Here is a 16,835-nt window from a genome sequence, read left to right as displayed (position 1 = left end):
CAGCGTAATATAATTTTAATACTAATAAGGAAGACTATCGCCAGGCTTCAAAAAAATTAAGACAATATATTTGTTCAGTAAATATTTGAGTACCTGTTTACCAAGCATTCTCTCCACATCAATTCTACACTGCAGCTCAGACAGTATATGATTACTAATAATTTTCTGAGGTTCCAGTGGAAGTAAGAAAGAAGAAAGTACCACTTTCACAAGAAAAATGAATGTAACCTATAAAATGTGACCAGTTATAAAAAATATCCAAACCTGTAGGAGATGTGGATTAAATCAGTAAAAATCTAACAACCCACTTTGCAGCAATAGATAAGAGCAACAGTAACAAAGCCTGGAAACAATGCTGTCAAACTAGAACTTTATTTCACAATTAATGAACATCTGAAATGAGGAAAATAAATATGAGCATGTATAACGAAAGTGGTGCTCAGGGGATCATATCCAAAGAAATTCAAGACAAGAAAATGAAAAACAGATTAAGGACGTGGTTTGCTGCTCAATTTGTTTTTGCAGCACAATGGAAATAAAAGGTAATGAAGTCCTTAGACTCAGGATTTTTTAATAAACTCTGGTTTTTAATAACCATGGAACAATGCCGTATAATTAGCTGTAATTTACTAAGATATGGAATCTTAAACACAATGTAATAAAAACTGAAACCTCAGAGAAAGAGTATGGAAAAAATGTCATAAAAATATGATTATTGCAGCAAAGAATTTGCAGAAATTAATCTAGAACTATGTCACATTGATTTAACTGGGAGGGAAATTTTTGGCCGGTCTGGGGTTCTAAGCCTGAACTAGTATCTTTACATTCAGTGCCCCTTCCTCTGGACAAGTAAATCCCAGAAGGCTTCACGTAGCCAAGACCTTCTCAAGACACCACGGCCCTGCCTTTAAAGGTTAGCAAGCCAGGTGATCTGTAGAGGTCTCTTTTGAGGTTCCGTAACATACATGTTGGGATCGCCTCCCCATACCAACCCCCCAGTGCCCTATGAAAATTCTACCAAAATGCTTCCTGAAGGAGGAAAGACTCATTTCTCTCCACCTTTCTGGAAAGCATCCATGTACCACATCAGACTGTCCTAGGGTTCTAATTTGTTCATGGTTGTTTTCTTCCAGAATACAAAAGACATGATCTTTTTGGGACCACTAAATTAATAAACCCTGAATAAACTTCACCAAGACCTACAAGTTTATTTTCAATACAATAGTTCAATTTAAATGGCAATAATAAAAATTGAAAGACATCTGTCACATCTCTAGCCAGAGTCTTCACTGAAGGTTGACAATTAAGGGTGTGACAGCAGGAAACTATGCATCCTGTCATGAGATACAACTCGTAGCTCTTAGTATTGATCTAGAATCTCTCATTATTTATCACAAGACCACTGACAGGACTGCAAATGTGTGCCTATAAAAGAGCCTTTCTTAGATAAGAAAGGCAGGAAAGGCCCTCTCGCCGGGTGCTGCATGTCCACGGCACCTTAATGCATGGCCAAGCCCTCAGTGCATTTAATCGTGTACCTGAACAGGCATGGCCGAGCTATCTGACAGTGCCCTGGACACTGAATGTAACAGAATGCTGTACGACTGTCTGGCGGCTACGTATCAGAGGCCTTGGCATCCTTGCTCTCTGTGCTTACAGAAACAACAAAGTCAGTTCCAAGCAATTTTGGGATGTCCATAAGGCTGAGAAAAGAAAAAAGACATAAAACTGATCAGATCAGCAGTCTCTAGAGCATTAGGAATTAAACTCATTTTAAGTAAGAGCTAAAAGCACAACATAAATGGCTGTTTTCATTCACAGCTGAAAAAGTTTTGACCCTAAGCCATAAGGCACTTTATAACTTTTTTTTGAAAAGTACCCACCCTAAGAAACATTTTCCCATGTGCTCTGTGAAACCCTGATCCTGAGACTCTCACTGACCCGTGGTCAAAACGCTGTTCCTGCACCTCTGAGTCACAGCCAGTGAGGACGTGAACTTCCCATGGCAAATTCAGTACCTGCTCTAATTTTGTTTCATTAGGTTTCCCAGAGTTATTTGACCATGAGGAAGCCAGCCCTCCACTCTTGCAGCATGTGTCCTAGGGAATGCACTTTAGAGCACCAGGTGGCCAGGGTGGCCCTGGGTAATGGGGGGCAGAGGCGATATGCCTATTGGGCCCTCAGTCAGCTCCAGGGTGCTTCAGTCATTAGCTCTCTTGGGGCAGAGGTGACAGCCTTTGTTTCTCTGTGCTCCCCAGGGTGCCCTGCACAGGGGTGTTTCTCAAGTACTTTGAGAGACAGGGAAAGAAAGATACATGCACCTAAGGGAGGGGAGGAGAGCATCAGACAGTGGGGAAAGAAAGGGAAATAGGTCTCCTGTTCACCCAGCTTTGCTGTCTCAACAGTTGGGACCTGGCCCCACTGCTCTGTCACCTCTCACCAACTATGGACCCAGCTCTTCTTAGATTGCTCTTCTCCATAGACAGGGTGGACAGGCATGTAGCTAAGCAGGCAGAAGCCAGAGCCAAACCTCCTAAGAGCTGTCTGAAACCCAACCAAGGACTGAAACAGACCATGTATGGAGGTTCCCTACTAGTTGGGAAAAAGGAATGCAAGAGATGAGCAGCAAGAAGAACCGGGGGCAGTCAAAAAGCAGAGCTGAGCACAGGGCTAGGACAAGCTGAGTCCAGCTCAGCTGTGTCACCTGGCAGGCTCCTACCTTAGGCTGGTAGCCCTGCTCAGCCATTATCTTCGCCTCCTGCTGCAGCAGGATGTCAGTAAGCTGCTCTGCCTGCCTGGCCTCCTCCTCTTCCTCCTCCTCCTGCTGGTCTGCTTCCCATGCCTGCAGCTGGTGCTCTGCAACCTGGATGCCAAGAGCAAAGTCACCCCGAGACAAGGCCTATGGGCAGAGCCCTGCCTCTGATCAGGAGGGAAAGCCTGTGGTACTACCTGGCTGGGGAATCAGAGCTAGGTAGCAGCAATGGCAAGTGTTAACGAACAGGAAAGGAACTTATGGAACTGGAAAAGGTTATGTGTTCAAGGTACTATGTACCTAGTAAAAAGCTTTGGGTGTGGCCATGTGTTTGGAAAATATTTTGCATTACGTATCAGGTACTGAACTGAAAAAATAGAGAACAGTAACCCAGTAATCCAACTGCTTGCCGATGCAGACAGGATAAGAAAAGACGGACAGGAATGCCAGCCTTGCACCTGAGAGGTGGAGGATCTGGAGTGGAGTCTGAACCACAATTAAGAGGGTGAGGACTTCAGCTGGAAATCAAGAAATGCCCTGAGCTCTCAAATGTGAGCGAGCTGAGGAATAGGTCAATGGTCTCTGAATCCTGTCCTATGCTGGAGCAAGAACCACAGCAAGGCTCACTGCCTCCAGTCTTTCCTTGGCCCCTAGCTGATACTGCCCCCCACTCTTGGGCTTAGCCCCACCTGGGCTTCCAGCTCCTGCTTCCTGGCTGATTTCAGTTCTTCACTCTGCTCTTTCTCACGACGAGCTGACTCTCTTGCCTCCTCAAGATTTCGAATGAGCTGCTCCCTGTGTTTTAAGGATTCCTCTTGTGCCCGTCGGTTTTGTTCAATCCTTTCTTGTATTTGTTGCTGTCTCCCTATCAGAACCTGTCCTCAGCAGAGAGGAAAAGGAAGATTTTAGTTTGTCTCTAACTGATGCCTGTTCTACAAGTCTTGGACAGGCTGCAACTGCAGCTACACTGAGACCCAGTCTAATCCACAGCCTCAGGCCTAAATACATCAGACAGAGGCAAGCCCAGACCACAGGATTCAGTCCAATCAAAGTGGGCCATGTTTGCCAGTGTACAAAAGGCATTTCCCACCCACCCCCAACACACACAAAATGCAGACTGTGTTATGGAGAGACAGCTGAACGTCCAAAGAGATCAAAGGAGCAGAGGAACCGTACATCAGCGAGGGCAGTCTCACCCCCTATCAGAGGCTTCGGAAAAAACCCCCACAAGCCACACAGATGACCAGACGTAGAGTCGGGTCATTCCCCTAACCTGTTGGATTTAGTGACTGCTCAAAGCAGCAGAAACCTGGCTCCAGAGCAGTGTGATGTCACACGACCAATCCAGACCACAGTCAGGACTCAGGAACCAGGAAGGTGGGAAGTCAGCTGGAACCCAATTACCCATGGATTCCAAAATGTAGCATACTGAGGCACAACATATAATTTCTCACTCTAAATCACTTTTCTTCCCCCTCATTCTAAATCACTTTAAAATAACTCTTGCCACATGGGTAACAAAGACTTTTCTCCCTGCAGATTTCCTTGTGATTGGGGTGTATCTTCCACACATTATTTACAAAATGGCAAAGAAAACAGCTGTGATCTCCAGTCCACCACTGTTATCCACCCAAAGGAAAAAACCCTCAATATGGAAAAGCCTCATGCACCAAGATGTTCCCTGCAGTATTTCTTATAATGGCTCAAAATTAGGAAATAAGAATATCCACAAGAGGGGAAAGGCAAACCACGGTACCCCTGTGAGATGATATGTGATGATGTAAGGTACCGCCATTCAAATGGTGTTTACAAAGATGTAACAGTATGTTCGAATGCCTGAAATCAAATAGCACAGAGCAATACATGTGTAGAGAAAATGCCATGCAGAGAAACAGAGAGTAGAGGGAAATAAAGAAGTGGTGGCTAAGTTGAAGGGGCTCTGGGCAACTCTTTTCATTTTTACTTCTCAGTACTTCTGAAGTATTTTTTCTAATAAGCTTATTTTACTTTTATAATGATTTTAAAAGCCCATTTAAAATAACCAAAGAAGACTGTTCCCAAAATGTGGCAGGTATGTGACGACTGACTCCCAGACATGTGCCCAGGACCCACTGGCTGTCCACGTCCATCACAGCTGGGATTACCTCACACATCAGTCTGTCCCGCGCGCTCCGCTCTCGGGCCCACTCTGCCTCTCTCTTTTCCCACATCTCCTTGGCTTCCTCCCTGGGCACACACAAAACAGATGACAGCAGGCTCCTGACCCCCACTGATGTGGGGAGCAAACAAAAGAACAAACAGGGCTCCAAAGCACACGTCTTCTGGGGCCCAGCTGCAAATAAACTCATCCACATAAACTTTTAAAAGATCACAATTAAGAACAATGTTCAGCTGACCGGTTAGCTCACTTGGTTAGAGCGTGGTGCTGATAACACCAAGGTCCAGGGTTCGATCCCTGTACAGGCCAGTCACCAAAAAAAGAAAAAAAACAAGAACAACATTCACAGAAAGTATTCAGAGTATTGCTAGAATAAGTATTTTAAGTTACTTTTTTTAATACCCCATCTCGTTACCAAAAGCACTTGTGACATCCTGTACCAGGGCCATTTAACACTGAGGTGAATGAAACCATCAGGACCTTGTGAGGAGGACGGCACCTCCTGTGCTTGAGCCCTGTCACCACATGTCTGGGATGACCACTAGCTGGCCCCAGGATAAGTGAGTGACCTCCTTGAGTCTCTATGTCCTGAGTACCTTCCACTTGGCTGGATGTCTGGATTCAGAAAGATGAGGACCGTAAAGTATTTAGCACAGTGTCCAGCATGCAGTAAGTGTTCAGTGTATGTTGCCTATTATTTGATTATTTCAATCTACTAGTTTTATTTTTAGGCGCCAGACCCATTTTTATAGACCAAGAAGCATTCAACATCTCCACAATTTGTAACACTTTCCTTTCAAATTTCTAAGATTTTAGATGAACAGATCATTACTCTAAACCATGATTTATATCTTAAGTAACTTAAGAAAAACACCCCACAAGCCAGATCCATTAGCAAAGATGTGCTCCTTAGGAATGATGTACAAATTAACAAGGGCAGATGCTTCAATAACAGTGGTGACCCTCCTGGTGACCTGAGGGGCATTTCAAGGTATGAGAGTAGAGGCCAGGAGTGTCCCACCCAGACAGCTGCCACCTCTCACCTCAACAGCACCTGCAACTCGGCCTCCCGAGCCCTCTCCAGCTGCAGCTGCTCCTCGATGACCTGCTTCATCCAGGCTGCATCTGCCAGCACCTGCTCCCGCCGGGCCTGGTAGATGCGCTGGTTCTCGTCCTCCTTCTCCAGGAGTGCCTGCAGGATCCGCTTGTCTGCCTCCTGGAGAAAGGAGGGTGGCAACACAGTGGGCGGGCTGGACAGGGCACTTCTGCAGCTACCGCCTGCTCCTCCTGCCCGTCCTTTTCCTTTCTGCATATGTCATTGAAAGTAGACATTTGTGACCCTTCACAATGTTCTCAAGACAGAGATGGGAAGATGTTGGATTGTTTCCAGAACAGTCTGGGGTTAACCATGTAAGGATGATTTAGACACTGCACAGTCCCTGGAGCTTTTCTCTGACTAAAAGGAGTGACCCCTCTGCCACCACATGCCTTTGGACACATCTGGTAGCACAGCTTTTTAAAACACAATTTGGCAGCAATCCCAAGTATACTTTGAATTATACCTCTAAGAATTAATCATACTTCTAAGAATGTAGACTACAGCAACATAAATGCGCAAAGATACATGCACAAAATGCTCACAGCAGCTTTTATGTAAGAGGATCAGAAACAACCCAAATGCCCATCGTAGGCAATTAGCTCTTATGAACATCTACACAATGGAACGCTATAAAAAAATGAGGGCAAGATGTACTAAGGAGAAAAAGCTGCACACCAGCAACAACAGTGCTGCTGCTCCCAGTGACCTGCCCTGACCGCAGCAGGCAGGCACACGAGGGAAAACTCGGGTCTGCTCACTTGCTCTCTGTCCCAGTCTCAGCAAGGGAGCCCATCAAAGTACTTAACGGGAATACTGGACAGCCATTAAAAAAGAACAAGTTCTATCTAAGGATACCGATATTTTATTTATTTTTTTCCCCAACACATTTTATTTATTTATTTATTTATTTATTTATTTTTAATTTTATTTTGTCAATATACAATGAGGTTGATTATTGTGGCCCATTACCGAAACTCCCCTCCCTCCTCCCTCTCCTCCCTCCCACCCAACAATGTCCTTTCTGTTTGCTTGTCGTATCAACTTCAAGGAGTTGTAGTTGTTAAGTCTTCTTCCCCCCCCGCACCCCGGCTACCGATATTTTAGAAAGTATGAGATTTGCTGTTAAATAAATATGCTGAGGAATGCAACTTTAATTACATTTAAAAATAGCCCAAAACAGGGCTGGCTGGTGTCTCACTTGGGAGAGAGTGGTGCTGATAATACCAAGGTCAAGGGTTTCAAGGGCCAAAAACAAAAAAAAACAAAAACCACCAAAAAAACAAACAAAAACAAAACAAACCACCTCTCTGTACATACGTGTATGTAAATATATCTAGAAAGATATGCACCAAAATGGACACCTCTGGGGAGGGGCAGATTGTACAGGTTGGCCAAGGGCAAATCTCACTTTATGTTTTTGTTTTTTAAATAACAGCTTTAGGCGCCGGCCTGTGGCTCACTCAGGAGAGTGTGGTGCTGATAACACCAAGGCCATGGGTTTGGATCCCATATAGGGATGGCCGGTTCGCTCACTGGCTGAGCGTGGTGCTGACAACACCAAGTCAAGGGTTAAGATCCCCTTACAGGTCATCTTTAAAAAAAATAAAAATTAAAATTAAAAATAAATAAATAAATAAAATAAAAATAAAAATAATAAAATAAAATAAATAAATAAATAGCAGCTTTATTGAAATATAATTTGATGTTTGATACACATATACTTTGTGAAATGATTACTACAGTTAAGCTAATTCACGCATCCATTACTTCATAGTTATCTTTTTTTTATGGTAAGAACACTTAAGATCTAGCTCAGACTTTTAACACCAAGGTCAAGGGCTCAGATCCCCATACCAGCCAGCCACCAAAAAAAAAAATCTACTTTCTTAGCAAACTTCCAGTAAACAATACGGTATTATTAACTATAGTCCCCATGCTGTATATTAGATCTCTAGAACTTGTTCATCTTATAAGTGACAGTTTGTACCCTTTGACTAACATCTCCCCATTCCCCCCATCCCTCTAGTAATCATTAAAACACTTCGTAGAATGCACTCATATACTGAGCAGTGAAAGACTTTTTTTTCAAAAGAGGAGAAAAGCACCAGCCTGTCTCTTCAGACTTACCAGTTCCTCTTGGATCTGCTGTGTACGTCGGTTCAGTTGTGCATTATACTGATGTCTCAAAAAGCGCCTAAAAAGGAGTAAAATAGGGGTTGCCGTCAGAATCTCATAAAGAATTAAATGGAAGTTAGACAACTACTTACTACAAGCTGTATCCTTTACGGTCTCAGGGACACTAGTGCAAATCTGAGAAAGCGAGGCTTGCCCGCCTGGGAAGAGAGAGGGGCCCTTCTCACACGCACCCCAGCTCCGCCTTCTGCCGGCAGGCTGCCATCCGCTTTCTCTCTTCCTCCAGCCTCTCCAGCTCCCACTGCTGCTTCAGCAGATTCTCCTGCTCCTTCTTCAGTTTGGTTGCCTATGGTTACAAAGACAGTAACCCAACTGAGATCATGGGAATCGATCTTCCTTCATTTGTCATCTCCATTTTTAGCAGACACTACACAATAAGTGTAGCCTGGCCACCCTGGTGATCATGATTCCCTCCTACCTCTAGGGCTCAGAGCCCCACGGCCCACCTGGGCCTGGCTTAGCTCACACACTCGTGCATTCACAGCTGAACTATTCCTGCAAGAGCTTTTCCTGGACCTGCAGACAAGGATGAGCCCCGTGCTCTGTGCTCCCACTGGACCCTGTACTGGGCTACACTTATTGTAACTTAACATCTGTCATCCCCACCTGGTTCCCTCCATGAGGCCAGGACAGTGCATCTTGCCCAGACTCTATCTCTAGCACCCAACCTAGTACTTAGCTCCTAGATTAAGGAACAGGCACTAAGTATCTAGTTATTGAATCATTCAGGCCTGGGAAGGGAAGGGGAGATCAAAGGAGCACAGGGCCTCCCCTCATCTGAATGGGAAATCTAGCCATCTCAGGAAAACTGAGCACAACACTCTCAAAAGACAGCCTCCGAGACCAAAAACCCTCCTAGTGTATGCCTTGAGATCCAAACCCTGCTACCAGTAGAGAGCTGTGTGCTGGACCATCCAAGTCATGTCTACTAGGGCACTGAAAAATCCAAGTTCTTAGAAGGTTTTCCTAGCAGGTCTCTAAACACATCAAAGAGAACAGGTATTATCTACCCATCATTAATGTTCTAGAACATGGGCACACGGTCTAGGAATACAAGAGAACCACAGATGGGAAGAACACACATGAGAGAAGGGAGAACCCAGCTGCTGTTGCATGTCTCAGAATCACCGCCCCTGAGATGATTGCTTTTAAACTATTTTATTCTAGAAGCAGCTGCAGAGGGGAGGCCCCGGGAGCCGGGGGGGCTGGCACTCACCTCTCTCTCCTTCAGCCTCAGCTCCTCCATCTGCTGAAGCAGCGCCTCAGCCTGAAGCTTGTCCTCCAGCTGCCTCCTCTCCTCTTCCGCTCTCATCCGTTCTATGGCTTCCCTTTGGGCCGTTTCGTATTCATTTTCATACCGTTTGTTCTCTTGCTCCTCAGCGGCTTCTTGCTACAAGGGGCCAAATGAACTTGGGATATCAATATCTGTACCATGCAGACAGCAAAGACCCAGCTCCCTGCTGCCATTCAGCAGGCCACAGGGCCCAGGTAGGCCCTGCCTCAAGTCCCACTCATCATGGCATGACCCTGGGTGTACTCTCACCCAGGGTACACCTTCTGGGGCTCAGTTCCCTCTCTGTGGGAACTGCCCTCAGAGATGAAGCCAGGGAGGTGCTCAGCACAGTGCCTGGCACAGGGGAGGGGCTCCATAATGTCAGTTTCCTTCCTCTTGCACAAGTCAACAAAATACTTTCCAAAATAAACCTGGAGGCAAAGCCATGGGTGAGTGAGGGTGTGAAATCTTATCCCTAGAAGTGCGCTAGAAATCAGGGTTCAGAGTTTACGATGCAGATTTCATCAAAAGAGACTGCCAGCAACAAAAATGCCCTTACAAATGCATGTTCCACCTACCACCCACCAGCCCTGTCACCTGGCCTTACTCTGCCCCAGGAATGATCACATAGGATTCTAATATGAGCAAACATTCAGTTATAACATGTGTCAAATTGACTAATCTTCCTCGACTAGAGTCATTAATACGGAAAACGGGAAACAAACTCAAAAACAGAGAGACAGTCTCACAACGTGGCATGTGGGACTATTTCCAGAGTCATATACCACACCTGTTTTTTTTCTTCTTTCTGCATTTCCCAGGAGTTTACCACATGCTTCTTATGAAGGTCCAACTCAATCTGAGGATGAGAAGGGGGAGAATATTAACTTCCTCACTGGCTCATCTGACAGATACTCACTACAGGGGACAGTGTGCTGCCTTCTGTCCCACACACTGGAACATGACCGTGACTTCCCTTTGTGAGGACTCAGAGTGTCCCAGGTGTTCAGTAAGGGAGTGCCGGGTGAACCCAACACAAACAACCTGAATGCAAGTCAATCAGAAAGCCAAAGGAGCAGGCACATCTAAACCAATCTCGAGAGTTGGAACAAAGTAACAGAAATGTCCCTCACAGTGCTCCTCAGGTTGAGCGGGAAGCCTGTCAGCAGACACTGAAATGGAAATACAATTTCAAAGGCCACCTGCAGTTGGTCTAAAGCATGCCAAGGGCCCGGGAGACAGCTGGGTGAGGGGTAGACTCAACCCCTTGCCTGGCTCCCCAAAGCTTCCTGTGCAAAGCAGTAGCTATGAAAACATGTACTGCCAGTATCAAACAATGCACTGGTAGTCGCAACAAGTTTGGGGTTATTATTTAGAGATTGGGGGTTCTGGATCAGAAAATGAATTACAGCATTCTGTCCAAAAGCTTTTGTTTGGGAAACTGTTTATAAAAGTTTAAAATTTCTTTCCCATCTTACAAATGTGAACATTCGCAACCAACTTGAACATTCTGAATAAACTTTTCTGAGTAAACAACTTTGGAGGACACCCACTAAGCCAATAGATGGCCAGGGACGTAAGTCCTCCCACAGGTCAGCGTTAACCACACAGTACTCAAAAGCACCTAGATGCTCCATTACTTAGCGACTGTCAATTTCTAAATGTAACTACAAATACATAAAGTAACAGCACCAAATGCATACAAATACTATTAAACTGAAATAAATTGATGATATCAGAGATAGGATTATCTGCCTTCTTCCAGCCCAATCTCCACTGAACAATACTACTAAGCCAAGAATCTGCCCTGTCTCCCTCCCCCCAGGTCCTGCAGACTCATCCTCCTTTCTCCTGCCACCCCAGTTTGGGCCTTCACCATCACTCAGCTGGGCTGCTACAGCAACCCCCAACTGGCAATATCCCTTCCCACCCACCTCGACACTGCTGCCATACGGTCTCTCTGAAATGCAGCTGGGATACTGTGTGCACCAGTGCCTGCACGGGAAGGTTATACAAGGCCATTGAAAGTCTGGCAGCCTCACCTCTCGAGGATCCCCCTCCCTATCTGACATCCCAGGCTCACCCACACATTTGTAGCTCTCTAGACCATCCTTTCCTTACCTCTACAATGCCAGGTTAACGCCCCATGTCCTTCTGAACTCCTCCACCCCAGCAACTCCTCTGAGATGCCTCTCTGACCCTCAATCTGTTCTCAGGCCTGCCCAACATCCTGCATCCTGCACTGTAATGAGCTGCCCACTGGAGGGCTAGCTCCTTAAGAGCAGGGACCACATCTAATCTCCATGACTCCAAGTGGAAGACCATGCAACAGATGTGCAATAAACATTTCTCAAACAACTGAATGAGCCAGCCGCTCAGTCCAGTCCGCACCAGATCTTCTCTGTGATGCTCTTGTCAGGTGGCTGGAGTTTCCCTCATCTGTTTCAACTCAGCACAAGATGAATGCTGAAAAAAAAAAGTCTAGAAATATGATTTCATCTACTTAGTCAAATCAACAGAATGTTATTGATTTTTACCTCTCGAAGTTTCGGGTTGTTGTTTTTCCAGTGTTCATATAAAAGTTGTTCAGCAATCTATCAAGAAAACACAAAAAGGAAAGCCGGATATTTTCAAATCCTTTCACATTTTGGATAATGCACAGAGGAACTCAGCTGAGGCTAAGAGCTACTTAACTCATACATTGTGTCTGCATCTGCCATTCAAACCTGCCTGCCCCGCACCCATAGCTCTGGAAGCCAGACATCTGAGCAGAACTGGATGGCATTGACAAATGACTCTTGCAATGGTGACGAAAGAGGGCCAAAATCTGATAGGTCCTACCTAGGAGGTTTCAAATTATACAGCAGGCTGAAAAACACAAACTGGGGCTCCCTGTTCCAAACAACTACTCTGGAAGATAAAATTACCAGTCCCAGACCTTTGTGGGACCACAGAACTGGAATATATAAAAAAGGAACTCGGACATAATGATTTAAGGGGCCAAAGAGAATAGAGTTGACTCATGCAAAACACACTCCCTGCCCAAAGACTTAGAGTATTCCAGCTGGCCGTGGAGTTTACTGGCATTTCATTAGACCAGAACACCCGGAATGACCCCACATGCATAACACTGGCAGGCTGGGGATGCTCCTGCTTCATATCCTCCTAAAGGTCTATGAGAATTTACCAGTTTTCTTTGCTCTTCTCGGGCTGATTTCAGATTCCTGTGCTGCTCCCGAATTCTTCTTTCCCGCAAGTTCATGCTCAGCCTCAGCTCCTCCAGCTCTGTGGCCAGCAGGTCCTGCTCCTCCAGTATAAGCTGCCTGAGTTTCTCTCGTCGGGCTTCCAGACTCTTCCTCTTCTCCTCCTTCATCTTCTCACGCTGATAGGCAAGCATGCTGGGTGAGAAGGAGCCCACCATAAATCAACTGTGCTACAGCCAGTGAAAAAGGCTGAAGTGGACATAATATGGTGACACGGGAAGGTATCCCCCAGCCAAAGTGAAGACAACAGGTCACAGAACAGTATGCATAATGGAAAATCTTGTTTGTGCAAAAAGAAAATGTACAAATGGGCTTATATATGCATGTGATAACAGTAATAGCTAATACTTTTCAAGCAATTACCATGTGCTAGGTACTATAAACGTGGGTGATTTTACATTACTCGTCACATAAACCTGGCAAAGTAGATTCTGTTTTAGCCCCACTGTGCTGATAAGGAAACTGGGGCCCACTCATGTAACAAGTGATATAGTCAGGATCTCCATCTAGGTCTGTCTCATTCCAAAGCTTATGTTTTTAACTTCCAGGTTTTTACATGTATTTCTAAAGAAATGGTTTTATATATTTGTGTTTATTTAAACACAAAAACAAATGGGAAAAAATGTGAAAGGACATGTGCCAGACCATTGAGCGTGGTTCTCTCTGGGGATGTGGGGGTTACAAGGAGCCTTCTAGATTCTACTAAACACACTTCTGTATCATTTTATCTTTTTAAATGCAAATATATTACTTCACTGATTATCTTTTTTTTCAATTTCCAGCTGGAAAAGCATCACCATGCAGGTAATCTATGCTGCCCAGCAAATTCCTCCAGAAAACATGCTATCAAGCCACACTCCCTAGGTCCTTAAGGCCACAGTCCCTGACCAACAAGTGGCCCCCAATCACCACCCAATAAGCAGTCACTGCACAATTACCTCCGTTGGTAGGAGGTTCTGGAGCTCCATTGTGCCTGTTTGGAGCTGCAGATGTCAGACATCCTGAAGTAACGGCTGTTCTGTTCCCACTGCTGCCGAAGCCGGGCCTCCTGCTCCCTTTGTCGTGCTATCTGCTGATCCAGGAGCCTCCGGCTGCACCAGTAGGAGGGCAGTGTAGGGAGTGCCATCTGAGAACAGCAGTGGTAGGAAAATGAGCTGACTGCAAAGCCTAGCAACCCTCACAAGCTTGGCCTCATCCCCTCAATGAGTGGCTCACCCCCCTGGTGGCACAATGAAATCACCCAGTGGAGCTTTAAAAAAATACCCACACCTGGGCCCCACTCCAGACCAATTAAATCACAACACCCTACAGTGGGGCCCAGGTTTTAAAAAATGATTTGCCACCAGGGCTGCAAATCATCAATTTAAATAAACCTGGACTGTACCTGGTTGCTGGCCAGCATCAAACAGAATGCTACGAACAGCAATAGGGATTGCCCTAACAATGCTGAACTAGACACACTGGAGACTTATCTGCTCTGCTTAAATAACATCTAGGAACAATAATATAAGGAACGTTTGTATGTGCCAAGCACTTGACATACATGACTTTTTCTCATTCTTACAGTCACCCATTATTGGCAGGTGAGGCAACTTAAGTTCACAGAGATGAAGTGTCTTGCCCAGGATCAGAAACCCAGGAGGTAGAAGAAATAAAAGAACTGAGATCCTCATTCTCAAATGTCTGAGATCACAGCCTAGGCTCTGTACACTGCAAGAGGTTGCCTGTTGGGACCAACAGGGCCTGGCTCTGGCAGCCCCCAGGGAGGGACCTAGCCTGGGAGTCACACCTGGAAGTGTTCTGGGCTACCATAGAGGGCAGATCCTTCATCCTACAGATAGAGCAACTGCAACTCAGAGAGAGGAATCAGTTTGCCTGAGGTCACTGAGCAATCTGGGGACACAGCTGGAGATCTGAAAGGAAAGAGAGCAGTCTCACTCCAGACACGATTCCCCCGACCCAAAATCTACCCTCATGTGCAGGGTCTACACAGTGCCCGGCTATCGATGTCTGTTGAATGAGCAAGCAGGCCTGGGTCCACTCCAAGAATCTCAAACTCAGAGTCCTCCAGGTCCTGGGGGCAAATAATCTGCGTCTGTTGGCCAAACGTAGCCTATGGGGAATGTGTGACCTCTGTCATGAAACTGTGGCAGGGTTAACATACTTTTTTCCCTCGTCCTGCAAAGCCGCCAGTGGATAAATCTTTGCACCAGGAGTCAAAAGCTTAAGGTTCCGGTCTCGAATCTGCCACCAACAAGTCGCATCCCTCTCTCAGCCGCAACATCCACATGTGACAGAACGGGTTACACAGGAAGGTGTCGGACCCACAGCGAGTCGCGAGCGGAGTGAGGACAGGATCCCGGGCCCCCAGGCGCCCTGAACTCGCGTCCCCAGACTCCCGCCCAGGTTCCCGCCAACGCGGGGCCGCCTGCAGCAGGGCCCTACGGGTCACGGCCCCAATGCCGGCTCCCGGAAGAGCGCAACCTCCGGATTCACGTTTCTCTGCACCTCCGAGTTTCCGAAGAGTATCCCGGTCCGAGCTCCCTCATGCCGCGACCCGACCCGGCCTGTCCCGAGGCTTCCCTCCCAGTCAGTGCGGCAGCAACGCCGGCCGTTTCCCTGCTCGTGGCCCCGGCAACGGGCCCGATGACGGAGCGCGGCGAAGGCCACGCCAACTCCAGCGCGATACCGGAGGCACGGAGAAGAGAAAGGAGACTGTTTTTTCTCCGGCGCCCTCTCGTGGTGGGAGGGAGATAAAAGCAAACGTCCAGTACTTGAACCAGGGGAGGATGGAGGAAAAGAATCCATTCATCGCACAAAATTCAGAATGGTGGTTACCTGGTGGGATGAAGGTGAAGGGGGGAGGGGAGATTCAGGGCGATACGATAGGGGAGGAGAATGTAAGCCAGTGGTGCTCAAACCTGGATGCACGTGAAAATCTAGGGAACTCTTAAAATTCTGGATGCCCAGACCAAACCCCAGACAAATCCCCTCAGGCTCCCTAAGTATCGGTGTTTTTCAGAGTTCCCTAGTTTCATTCAGTGTGCAACCAGGGCAAAGAGCTACTGACATTAAGTAGATACAAGTTATTGGTAACTTTCTATCGTGTCTTAGACTGGCAGTGGGTTCCAGGATGTTCATTCTATTAGTATGTTTTATAACTCATATGTATTACATATATTTTATGTATCAACTATTCCATATTCACTCATTTTCTCTTTTCATTTTCCCATTCTTTTCTCCATTTCTTCTTCCCTTAATCCCTCCACTCCTTTACTAACTTATCTGTTCTTCCTGGATGTGGTATGGTATCCTGTTTAACATTGTGACCTCTATAGTCAGAATGCCCGGGTTCCAGCCTACATCAGGCTTGCTGTGTGGTTTTGACCAGGTGACTTCATCTCTCTGTGCCTCAGCTTCCTCATCTGTGAAGTGAGAGTAACAATAATGCAATTTTCTAGGGTTGCCCGTGTGAGAATAAATGAAGGTTTAAATGGAGCACACCCAGGAGCATCCCAGCTGAGCACAAACATGGGCTTTCTTTCTTCCACATCTCCCCTTAGTTGGCACATGCTTGTTGAGGGTCTGCCCTACCCTAAGCATGACATTCCCCAAGCTTGCTCTATCCCCTTGGCCAAGCTCACAACTACTCTTCCATGTTGTTTGCCCAGTGGACAGGGGAGGCAGCAACCCACTGTGATCAGACCAGCAAGAGCTGCACACTCTATGTAGGAGGCCAGTACAAAACTGTTTGTTGACAGGACTCCCTGAGAGTGATAAGAACTTCAGAAATCTGTGAGTTGGGTCAAGGGAGACCTGGCCTCAGATCCTGATTTTGTGCTTCCTGGGCAAAGCCCTTCCACTCTCTGAGCCTCGATTTCCTCATTGGCACAATGGCCTAAAGGACCAAATAAGATCTATTAGTGGGACGCAAGGGCTTAAGGCTTGACCAGCTTGCCAGAGGGCAGCCATTCCCAAGCAGCCTGGTCCTGAAGACCTGAAGGCCCCAAGCCATGGCCTCTAGGCTTCTTCTGCTGAACAGGCATTTCAATCAGCCCCCCACAGTTTGACTTTTAACTTCATGATTAAACAGCTAC

General features: G+C 46.3%; 1 protein-coding gene across 4 annotated transcripts in view; it reads right to left on the bottom strand.

The window, feature by feature from the left end:
• The window catches only part of TCHP (trichoplein, keratin filament binding), a 16,655-nt gene extending 1,411 nt beyond the window's left edge, over positions 1-15,244 (bottom strand). The window contains exons 1-13 of one of the 4 annotated variants that reach the window (XM_008585637.1): positions 14,903-15,244; positions 13,677-13,864; positions 12,663-12,873; positions 12,013-12,069; positions 10,266-10,334; positions 9,419-9,592; positions 8,376-8,488; positions 8,137-8,203; positions 5,954-6,126; positions 4,897-4,978; positions 3,442-3,627; positions 2,720-2,863; positions 15-1,703 (exon numbers count right to left, since the gene is read on the bottom strand). In XM_008585637.1, the coding sequence (XP_008583859.1) occupies positions 1,671-1,703; positions 2,720-2,863; positions 3,442-3,627; positions 4,897-4,978; positions 5,954-6,126; positions 8,137-8,203; positions 8,376-8,488; positions 9,419-9,592; positions 10,266-10,334; positions 12,013-12,069; positions 12,663-12,873; positions 13,677-13,864 (1,497 nt within the window). In that variant the 5' untranslated portion in view covers positions 14,903-15,244 and the 3' untranslated portion in view covers positions 15-1,670. The remainder of the gene's footprint in view (positions 1-14; positions 1,704-2,719; positions 2,864-3,441; positions 3,628-4,896; positions 4,979-5,953; positions 6,127-8,136; positions 8,204-8,375; positions 8,489-9,418; positions 9,593-10,265; positions 10,335-12,012; positions 12,070-12,662; positions 12,874-13,676; positions 13,865-14,902) is intronic. The other 3 variants (XM_008585638.1, XM_008585636.1, XM_008585639.1) reach the window with 3 other exon arrangements.
• Between the last annotated feature and the right edge of the window lie 1,591 nt (positions 15,245-16,835).

Source organism: Galeopterus variegatus, unplaced genomic scaffold (assembly GCF_000696425.1).
Source record: "Galeopterus variegatus unplaced genomic scaffold, G_variegatus-3.0.2 Scaffold3654, whole genome shotgun sequence".
Taxonomy (NCBI): Eukaryota; Metazoa; Chordata; class Mammalia; order Dermoptera; family Cynocephalidae; genus Galeopterus; species Galeopterus variegatus.
Note: the sequence above shows the minus strand (reverse complement) of the source record. Positions and strands in the feature narration are given on the sequence as shown.